Source organism: Xiphias gladius, chromosome 5 (genome assembly GCF_016859285.1).
Source record: "Xiphias gladius isolate SHS-SW01 ecotype Sanya breed wild chromosome 5, ASM1685928v1, whole genome shotgun sequence".
Lineage (NCBI taxonomy): Eukaryota > Metazoa > Chordata > Actinopteri > Istiophoriformes > Xiphiidae > Xiphias > Xiphias gladius.
In genome coordinates, this window is record NC_053404.1 from 11,358,713 (window position 1) to 11,369,104 (window position 10,392).

Here is a 10,392-nt window from a genome sequence, read left to right on the forward strand (position 1 = left end):
TAGTAAGATTACTTTTTATGTGAATCAGAAATCAAAGCTACAGAGTGGAAATTTCATCAGACCAACATTCTAATGGTGACTTTGATACTACAACAGCTTGAACATTTCGTATCAAATGATAAATAGCAATATGCAGTGCGGTTTGGACATGGTGCTCGGGGAAGTGACTAAAACCTCTAGAACAGCAAACATATCTTTAAGTGTTCTAGAACACAGCCGAGCCTTATGGTGTTCAGGAGGGCTTTAGTCCTCGCTCTCTCCCTGGCTTCGGATGTCGTCAATCTTTAGGATCATCTTGACTACCTGAGTAGCCAGCAAGATCTGCTGTTTCTTGCCAATCAGAGTCTCGATCACATGTTGCTGCTTCATGTCTGTAAGAGTAAACAAATAAGTGATTCAGTATGTCACGTAATCTTGCTTTGCAATGAAAGTGCAGTCCCCTTCTTCTGACTGAAATTGTGCTAATCCACCAGAGTGAACTGTGTAGTGCTCAGTTGGAATAAAGATACATAATTTGAGATCATTTCATTCCTTACCATTGGTGTTGTTGTGCAGACAGTCAATGCCGAGGAAGGGGTTGCTCTCTCTAACCTGTCTGGCTCTGACCTCTGTCATGGTCTGGATAGGGTTCAGCCCACTGTTCTCAGCCAATGCCATTGGGATAACCTCTAGAGCATCAGCAAAAGACCTCATGGCATACTGTTCCAATGATGGGCACTAAAAAGGAAAGGAGCAGAAGTCAAAAAGGGTTTAAGCAGCAACATGAGCATCGCCATATTTATTCTAAAAGGTAAGAGCAAATACTCAGAAAGTCATGTGGTTTCTTTAATATCGCATTTTTAGTGCTTCTCACTTTATCTGCAGCCTGGTTGACAGCCAGGGCAGATGCAATCTCTGAGGCTCCTCCTCCGTACACAACACGGTTGTCTCTGACCAGATTGCGAATTACACACAGAGCATCATGGAGAGCACGCTTGGCCTCTTCAATTATCTATTAATGAGACAGATAAAATAAAAAGTAAACCAACAGGGATAGAGTAACATAATTGATACTTTACACTGAGTTAAGTGTTACAACTGTGCTTACCATTTTGTTGCCTCCACGGATGAAAATGGTTACTGCCCTGGTGTTTTTGCACTCCTGGATAACCAGCATGTGGTCCTTTGTAGTGCCAAAGGAGATCTCCTTCACCAAACCAGCTGTGCCAAGCTTCTCTGGCGTCAGCTCACAGAATCTCGGCACAATGCGGCCTCCTGTGGCTATGGCGATCAACTGCGGAGGAACACAATTGAAACTTCACACTTAAAAATGACCAATCAAGTAATTTTGTAACATATTCTCTCTGCTAATTAGCACCATATGGTCAAAAATACATGACTGATTGAGGTGATGAAGCAAGGGAAAACATCTGATTAAAAATTATATTCTGTTAAAGGAATTCTGTCATATGACAAATGTCTCACCTCAATCTCAGGCCCTCCGACCCAACGCACGGCCGGCAGCTCATTTTGCAGCAGAAGGTGGTTGGCTTCATCATCAAAGCCCCACTGGCAGATGGCCAAGTTAGCCCCATTGCTTTTGACCTAAAAGAGTCATGAGTTTCATATTTAAATTAACCACATTTACCAGTGTAGTTGTTAAGAATTCTGTTGTAGTAGCTTAGATGCTGTACTAACCTGTTGGATCATCTCCTCAAACTTCTCCTTTTCATATTTCTGGAGCGCTTTGTAGTCCTCCACAGAGGTCACATCCAACTTATGCTTGGTCTTGGGCTTAGGAGGCTCAAATGGGCATGTGAGGATAGCAATTTTAACATCTTTCAGAACCTGGGTGGTGACACAGAATAATTGATGTTATTATCATCTTACAGTGGCCACACAAACAGAAAATGCAATATAACTTAGTGGTATTTGGTTGTAGCACTAAAAAGCAAGTAACAGTGTCCTTATGATTTGTAGCTCATACACAGCTATCCATGTTTAGTTTTAATTTCCCCCAGTTGCTATGCAATATATGCCTGTACTATTTAGATTAACATTTTACTCTTTGCCATTACCTTCTACAAAAAGGTCCTCAGTTGTCTCCAACAAAAATGCTAGATTGCCTCGATTTTTTTTGTGATCATAGATACGTCAGACATACACATTTAATTTATCCTTATGTACTGCAAACTATTTGATTCCAATGCCAGTGAAATCTTCCGAGAATGAGATTTCCCTTTGCACATACCTTGGGCATCTGAGGGTGGCTGAATTCCTTGTCAACTATGACTCCCTTGATGAGCTGTGTGTCCTCCAGTTTGCCTCCCACCTTGCCCTCCATCTTAATAAGCTCAAAGTCAACATCCTTCCTCTCCATGTCAGCCACAGTCAAGATGGCATTCACTGCAATCTCTGCCATCTGTCTGTGGCACCGGTTGATACTGAAAGACAACAGAAGAACTTGAAGATAAAGTATTTAAGCAGATCTTACCTCACGCCTCATAAAAAATACTATATAAAACTAAAACTAATAAAACTAAAGAATTGCAACTTGTGTATGTACAGGATTGAATTTTTTTTGTTTTACTTGTGAGGTACCAGCCAAGTAACGAGAACACATGGAAATTTAATTAAGTAATAAAAAGCTATCAAAGACAGTTCCTGTTAATTGTACTGTAGCTTCATAAAAATAACTCAAGACTCACACTTTGGATCCCAGTGTTGTCATGGCGGTCTGAATGAGTGGTTCTATGTTATTGGGATCAAAGGGGAAGGTTTCTGCAATTTTGTCTAGCTGTTCGATGGCAATGTGTGCAGCCTGGTCATAACCGTCAGAGATCCTGATGGGGTGGATTCCACGGTCCAGCAGCTGCTCAGCCTGCTCAAGCAGAGCCCCAGCCAGCACTGAGGAAGAAGAAGAAAAAACAAGACAATAACCAACTATTGGTGGACTATGATAAGACAATTTCAAGTGATGTCAAGTAGGCTATGTAAATTTGATTTAATGTATGCATAATGCACATTGTTTTGTCATAGCTGAAGGATGTTTAAAGTTTCTATGTATTTACGAGAAAAGCCAAAATCCTAAATGCACTGAGACAATGAGATGGTATTAAAAGAACCTCACAATTCAATGTTCTTTTAGTACATCACTGTTGTTTAGTAATTCCTGAAGACAAGGTACCTCGATACTCCACATAAAACATGCACAATACTAAAGAGATACAAAATTATTCTGATTTTGAAGACGCAGAAAGGCTCAATAATTTTCTCCTCCACAGTAACATTTTTATTTTGTGATTTAGCAGAGCCATTTCCAGTACAAGCATTAGTGAGATTTTCACTCTCTCTCAAAATGATTGCATAGCAGAATTATAGTCTTCTGTCAGACCCAACTACTGTTGCATGATATTACGATAATCAGTTGGTTAAACCATATGAAGAACTACAAATCCATTTTTTTGTGCTGGAGGCATCAACATGGAAGTATAAAGCCAGGTTTACAGCCAATAAAAATCCCATTGGTCCCCCTCATTTTCCCTTCCCATACCAACAACTCCAGTGGTTCCATCACCAATTTCATCATCCTGGGACTTGGACAGCTCCACCATAAGCTTGGCAATCTGGTGGTCCACGTCCATCATGCTGAGAATAGTGGCTCCATCGTTGGTGACAGTCACCTCTCCATCCCTGTCAACCATCATCTTGTCAAGACCTGGATGCAGTCATGGAAAATGGCTTAGGAAAAGTAACAAATGTGATGTTTGAGATAAGGTTACAGTAGCTGTCACAACTGTATACGGGAGGGACATTTAAAATGTGGTCAAATATAATTAATTAAAAAAAAACAAACTATACTACAGAGCAGCTCAGCATTAAAGCGCTAATCTTAGCTAAAATGATTAACCTGCACTGTAATACTTTGTACTCACCATTAGGTCCCAAAGATGTTTTAAGCGTTGACGCAACTGCCTTGGCTGCCATAATGTGAGACTGCAAATCAAAAGCATTACAATAAGCTCACATCTTAATTAAGATCTTAATCTTGGTTGTTAAATCCGATACCGATTTAAGTTGCCATCTGCGAGAATGTTTCACAAGAGTACAATGGAAATGATTTGCATCAATAACGACCATTTAGGGCATAGCCCTATGCTATATAGCAACACCCCCGGCTGAACGCACAGAAAGCACATGGGCCTCATGTTAGCATGACTAGCTACTCCTTTAGATAATGCTATTCTATTGCACCATTTTAGATTGCCAGTTACGTATATGCTTTTGAATCAAAGCCTTGGATATCACCATATATCATGTCTGCTTAACACTTTACATGCCCAACGCCACGCAACTAATAGCAAATTAGTAACTTCCTAATCAACATGACACAGTTATGTCCCGCTAGCTAGCCCATTGTACCTTCAATGCGTCAATGCCCGTTAAGCGTGTCTTCTTGTCCTGGTCTTTAATGATGATGAAAGGCCTCCCATATTCATCGAAAGCTAGTGTCCCCAAAGTGGACATGTTGACTGAGGGTTTGGGACACTTAAGAAATGTTTAACTGATAAAATAATTAATTTTTATGATGTTAATCTGGAGTGTGGCTGAACTGAAAAGCCGCACAGGTCTGCCGGCGACTTCTGGAAGGCTCAGCGGGCGGGGAGGGCGGAACCAAGTAGTGTTAATTGTGTTTTACTATTACACATATAATCAGCCCATTATCCGGAATGACAACACACAGTTAATTTAACCATATTGACGTGATCATGAATAATAATTTCAAGTTTTAAATACATAATGTATAAAAGATGGAACTTAAAAAATGTCTTTTCCGGAATGTGGTTTCTTCCGATCATGTTCCGTCACAGTCCACTGTGATCTCGCGTGAATGCCAGTGTTAATAAAATTCCCTGGGAAGGATTGGACTGGATTGAATAGGCACAGCAAAAGGTATAAAATATATCTTCTGAAAAAAACTCACACTGTATTTATATCTGTGTTCTATGGCACTTTTATGTCTTTCTGTCAAGTTTTGGTCCATAGTTTTAGACCTCTTTCGCTGAAAAAGACACCACGGATTAGATTTTTGCAAGCTAGGAAGAGTCTCCGTACGTTAACTGAGTTCTCAGCTAAAAATCCACAAATCTGCTGTCTTTATTAAGTGGCTGCTTTTGATTTAGATGTACAAAATGATAAAGTACATGCTCGATTCCCACTTTGATAATGCTGTCAACATCGAAAACTGACGCAACGTCCGGTTCTTAATAGTGGTGTTTAGGACTGCTGCGCTTCACAATGTCGGAAAGGTTGTTATGTGGCAGTCTGTCTGTAACCTGTCAAAATCTTGAAGTATTTAGGTAAACTGAGATATCATGATAACACAGTTTAACAAATGACTATCAGATTTTCAATGTCTACCACCTCAGTAGCAGTTACGTTTACTTTCTCAGGCTCTGTATTATTTACATCTTGGTTTGTCTTTCAAATTTCTTTCTGTACCTCTCAATATGTGACTACAAATATATTTTTTATATATTTATATATAGATTTTCTGAATACTCTAGCATGCCCTGTGAATTGAAACCGCGGTTAGTGGTTCTGTATGGGTCTCAGAAGGGCCAAGCACAGTCCATAGCAGAGGGGATAGCTGAGGAGGCTGAGGATCATGGGCTGGTAGCTGAACTCAGCTGCTTGAACCAGAATGAGATGGTAACTATTGCAAACTAGAACAGTTTTATTTGAATTAGAGCTGTTTAAGCCCCTCTTTTACTGCATGGCTAATGACACACAATAACACATCAATAAAATCTTAATAAAAGTGATTGTGAGGATATTAATGTAATGTGTTTTTATATGGACTGCTGGAAACACCAGTCATTGATTAATCATATAAATGGTTCCAGTACAATTTGGAGAAGGAGAATGCTCCAGTGGTCTTTATTGTGTCTACTACTGGAGATGGGGAACCGCCAGACAATGCCCTCCAATTTGTAAAGCGCATCAAGAAGAAGACCCTCTCCACTGACCACTATAAACACCTTTGCTATGCAATTTTAGGTAAATTCTACTATGAGGGATTGCGGTAGCTCTTTTTGCAGCTCATCTGTAAATATATGGCACTTGATATGCACAGCATATTTATTTAATCATTACAAATGCAAAGCACTGTACATTGTTTACTTTCTGAACAGTTACTGGTTTGAGATGTCTTCATCTGTTTTATTCTGTCTGCTCCAGCTTTGGGGGACACAAATTATGCAAATTTCTGCAACTGTGGGAAGACAATTGAGCGTCGTTTACAGGAACTTGGAGCCAAACAATTCTATGCGACAGGATATGCAGATGATGGTGTAGGGTAAGTTCTCCAGAGAAATGAAGTATAGACATCCAGCATTCTGTATTTGGCCTTCAAACTACCCACAAAGCTCTCTCTCTCTCCTTTTGACTACAATGCTGTCATTTTATCATCATTGTGGACTTTGCTCTCTCCAGGCTGGAGGTGGTTGTGGACCCCTGGCTTGAGGGACTGTGGAGGGCTATCAAAGGAGCCTTATTAAAAATGGCTTCTGATAGGATTGCTCCCTTGAAAGGGGATGTGGGGGATTCACCAAGGGAAATCTGTAATTCAGATATATCAGATATCCAACTTAACATCCTAAGCCTTAGTGACCACCAGAACTTTGAGTCAATCAGAGCATCTGTAAACACGGACTCCAAATATGCATCCGCTGTGTCAGCTTCAGCTTCTGCTACACAGAAAGCTATTTCTGATCTCAGGCCAGCTTCTCCTGTAGGGAGCCCTGGGTTGGCATCCCAGTCTTGTGGCACTGCCATTGTTTCTACATCAGCAATGGAAAAACAGACAGGGGATGCTGGATTTCCCCATGTTGCAATGTTAGCCTCACTGACATGCTCCCTGCCCCCGTTGTCGGAGTCTTCTCTTAATGTTCCCACTCTGCCTCCTCCATACTTGGATGTCTCTCTTCAGGACGTGGACATTGTGGAGCAGGTGAGGAATGATGCTACTGATAAAACCAGTATTTGTGGCATACTTCAGCCTTCATCTCTTAGTTGTTTATTTTTTCCAGATTGTTGGACGGTTAAACAAAGAAACTCTTCATGAGGTTCCCATACACAGGGTAGTTCAGCTGACCAGAGGAGATTCAGTCAAGAGGGCCCTTCTCTTAGAGTTAGACATCTCTGTAAGTTTGACAGAATAAAGTCAATAACATTTTTCTAAACCTGCAGTATGAATTTAGATAGATTTAAGTTGCAGTTTAAACTTTAGATGCTTCTTCTTTATTCTCAGGCTTACCCGATGATGGCCTGTCAGCCAGGGGATTCATTTGACGTGTTCTGCCCAAACAGAGCCGCAGAGGTGGAGGACATGCTCCACAGATTGGGCCTTCAGGACCAGAGGAACCATCATGTCCATGTTTCTCTAAAAAAGGACCCTAAGAAAAAAGGTGAAATGCACCTGTGACATAATTTTAACATGCATGACTAATGTACTCTTGAAAAGATCATTGTAACATAGCATTGAAACTACACAACATTACACAGCTTTGACAACACAATGTGATGATAGCACATTGCATACTAATGTTTTTATTTTACAATAGGTCCTTATTTACCTTTTATTATAATTTTCTAATGCTCTTTGCTCCCTGGCTGTAGGTGCCCAGGTGCCATCCTACATCCCCCAGAACATTTCTTTGCTGTACTTGCTCACATGGTGTCTAGAGATCAGAAGTGTTCCTAAGAAGGTAGTGTACACTATGTCCAAACATCGCTCTCCAACTATTGACTTTGTAAACTGCATCAGCCAAGCCACTTTTTCATGTCACATCCATCTTGTTCTTTTAGTGTATCAACATAATAAGAGGGAGGATATTTTTTAAAGTTTTTTTCTCTAACTAGAGCAAACTACTTTATTTTTATTTTCAAGGCTTGGAGAACAGTATATCACTTTTTATACAGAAGTACAATTACATTTTGACTGTTTCACTAGGAACTGATTTCTTTACTGAACAAGCCTATTGATACTCAAATAGTCTGTTAGGACATGGTCTGTCCCCCAAAAGATTTGCATACTTTTGTTTAATAAGCTCAGGCAGGACTAAATTTACTAGGTCTGGGCTCACGTCTGAAATAATGATAGAACTTGCCTGGTCCTATGTGACAATGGAGATTAACACATTTGGTGTGTGAAAGTGTCAAGTGGCCACCTTGAGATTTGGCATTGTCTAACTTTTGACTGAAGATGTTGTATGCATGAGGTTCACATGATTCTGTAACTTTTGCAGCATTCCTTTAAACACTATTAATACTGACAGTGGCTGACTTGTAAATAACTGAGATCCTATTCCTTGTCCTGTTTCTAATTTCCTTCTTGGAATTTGTTTTTGCTCAACATTGCCTTCTCATCCTTATTTTTATTATGCAGGTTAAATTCATTATTAAATAAAAACATTATAGTCTAATGAAATTAAACTATTAATTTCCCTCTAGCATGAGCTGCATCAGTAATTTACTGGTTTTTGTAAAAAGCGCACTAAATGACAAATGGAAGACAATTTTGTAAACTGTCAAAATATGGCAGTTTTGATTGAATAAAAGCTTTTCACTTTTCAACTTCAGTCTAATTTGTAACAGCTATCATCTGGTTCATTTCTCTGCTGCATGCTTGCTCAGACTCTTTTCTCCAATGTTATTAAATTCCTGCACAGAAATTGATTGCTTTAGGTCAAAGTGTTGTCTATGGACTTACAAGGCAGTCAGAGTTTTATTTTACAACACCTGTCTATGTAGTCCAAGCAGTTAATCCGTTTTACTGAAGCATTTACAACAACAATAATTTTTAAACCCCATGATTTTTAGGATAGTGAAAGAAAATCACCCCAGCCTCTTAGTATGTACAGCTCCCAATAATATGTGCAATAGCATCATATACAGGAAGATATGCTTGCACAACCGGACTCACCATTTCTGTGAGACAAATATATCACTCGTTCCATCTAGAGACTTTGACATTTACAGTCACCATTTTTTGACACTAATGAAATACTGGTGAAATGCTGGCTGTACCAGATGGATTGGAAGATCGGGAGAATCATTTTTCCAGTAAAAACTGCAAGAATGTGCCACTAATTTCTGCATATATACACTCATAAAGTGTAATGAATCATTGAAATTATAACACTTAGGCATGACAAATAATTGGAAGTTCTGATTACAGAACTTGTTGCAGAATAAAGTCAAATCACTCTAAAAGTTGAGCAGTGGTTGCATTTTAATATTTTTTCATGAACCGTTTAATCCTGTCATTTAAATCACCGCCTACAGTAAGAATAATAAGCAATTATTACTGAAATGCCATTTAAAGCACTGCTTGTCTTCTGCAAATGTAACATATTAATTGATTTTATTAACTGGTTTTGATTAATTTGCCAAAGGATTAAAATAATGCCTCTTTGCCTCTACTAATTTCTCTATATTTTGAAAAGCATTTTGAAAACTAAATGACAGTTTTTGGGGGCACAGAAACTGCATTGTGCATATTAAAATGTCTGTATTCCATAACTGGGCTGGTGTCCAGGTCTACCTTAGTTTTTATTTACAGAGAAAGATTACAAAGATTTACATTTTGTGTGGCCCTGTGCACATGTGGCATTAAAATTTTTTTCTACTGCAGGGTCAGAAAATGTATTAACTGGATCTTGTTTTTAAAGTGGTGAATGGGTACTGGAATCAGAGACTTTACATACACTTTCTTTGTCTCTCTCTTTCAGGCGTTTCTACGAGCGCTGGTGGAGCATACAGGAGACAGTGTGCAGAGGAGGAGACTGCAGGAGCTCTGCAGTAAACAAGGCACCGCAGATTATAACCTGTATGTGAGAGACCCGAGCCTCAGTTTTTTGGAGCTTCTCACAGCCTTCCCGTCCTGCTTGCCTCCTCTCAGTCTCCTCATAGGTCAGAATCCCTGCTCTTATCTTAGTCAGTCAGTCATAAGGTCCATGTGATTCCATAATAATCAGGGATATTGGGTAAAATTATCCTTGCTAGATGCATTACATAATAGACTGCACAAAAACCTCTCTGAAATATAAAATCTGATCACACATCAGATTTATTTTTATAATTTTTATTTTACTTAATCTTCATGTCACAGAGCACATAACTAAATTTCATGCTTAAACAATATGCATTTTCCAGTAACTAATGAGAAAACAGACTAATATTCTGGCTTGTTTTTAAGATGTTTTTCTTTTTTTTTTTTAAATTGTATTATTATAATAGATTCATGTTTAATTAAAAGCAGGCTTTCATGTTCCCTGAAGAAAATGGGGAATTACAGTAATTGACATGTGAGTGGGATTTTGAATGCTGTACAAAATATCACTGGCATAA

At 39.1% G+C, this 10,392-nt stretch overlaps 2 protein-coding genes across 2 annotated transcripts in view; one reads left to right on the top strand and one right to left on the bottom strand.

Moving 5' to 3' along the window:
- On the bottom strand, positions 1–4,670 carry cct5 (chaperonin containing TCP1, subunit 5 (epsilon)). Its single transcript, XM_040126419.1, has 11 exons — positions 4,402–4,670; positions 3,915–3,975; positions 3,533–3,697; positions 2,688–2,886; positions 2,231–2,423; positions 1,678–1,827; positions 1,465–1,584; positions 1,088–1,273; positions 854–991; positions 537–717; positions 1–371 (listed from the first exon to the last, which is right to left on the bottom strand). Exons 1-11 carry the CDS (start codon positions 4,504–4,506, stop codon positions 244–246), a joined length of 1,626 nt encoding a protein of 541 aa, XP_039982353.1. The 5' UTR covers positions 4,507–4,670; the 3' UTR covers positions 1–243.
- mtrr (5-methyltetrahydrofolate-homocysteine methyltransferase reductase) overlaps positions 4,649–10,392 on the top strand; it is a 26,585-nt gene continuing 20,841 nt past the window's right edge. Inside the window, exons 1-9 of the mRNA XM_040126421.1 lie at positions 4,649–4,932; positions 5,529–5,691; positions 5,886–6,039; positions 6,220–6,337; positions 6,475–6,991; positions 7,071–7,184; positions 7,292–7,448; positions 7,660–7,748; positions 9,774–9,982. Of these exons, the coding sequence (XP_039982355.1) occupies positions 4,871–4,932; positions 5,529–5,691; positions 5,886–6,039; positions 6,220–6,337; positions 6,475–6,991; positions 7,071–7,184; positions 7,292–7,448; positions 7,660–7,748; positions 9,774–9,982 (1,583 nt within the window). The 5' untranslated portion in view covers positions 4,649–4,870. The remainder of the gene's footprint in view (positions 4,933–5,528; positions 5,692–5,885; positions 6,040–6,219; positions 6,338–6,474; positions 6,992–7,070; positions 7,185–7,291; positions 7,449–7,659; positions 7,749–9,773; positions 9,983–10,392) is intronic.

Coding starts and splice junctions, on each gene's coding strand:
- cct5 (XM_040126419.1), bottom strand. CDS start 4,506: ATGTCCACTTTGGGGACACTAGCTTTCGATGAATATGGGAGGCCTTTC. Junction 2,887..3,532: donor TGGAACCACTGGAGTTGTTG/GTATGGGAAGGG, acceptor CTTCTTCCTCAG/TGCTGGCTGGGGCTCTGCTT. Junction 992..1,087: donor TCCGTGGAGGCAACAAAATG/GTAAGCACAGTT, acceptor TCTCATTAATAG/ATAATTGAAGAGGCCAAGCG.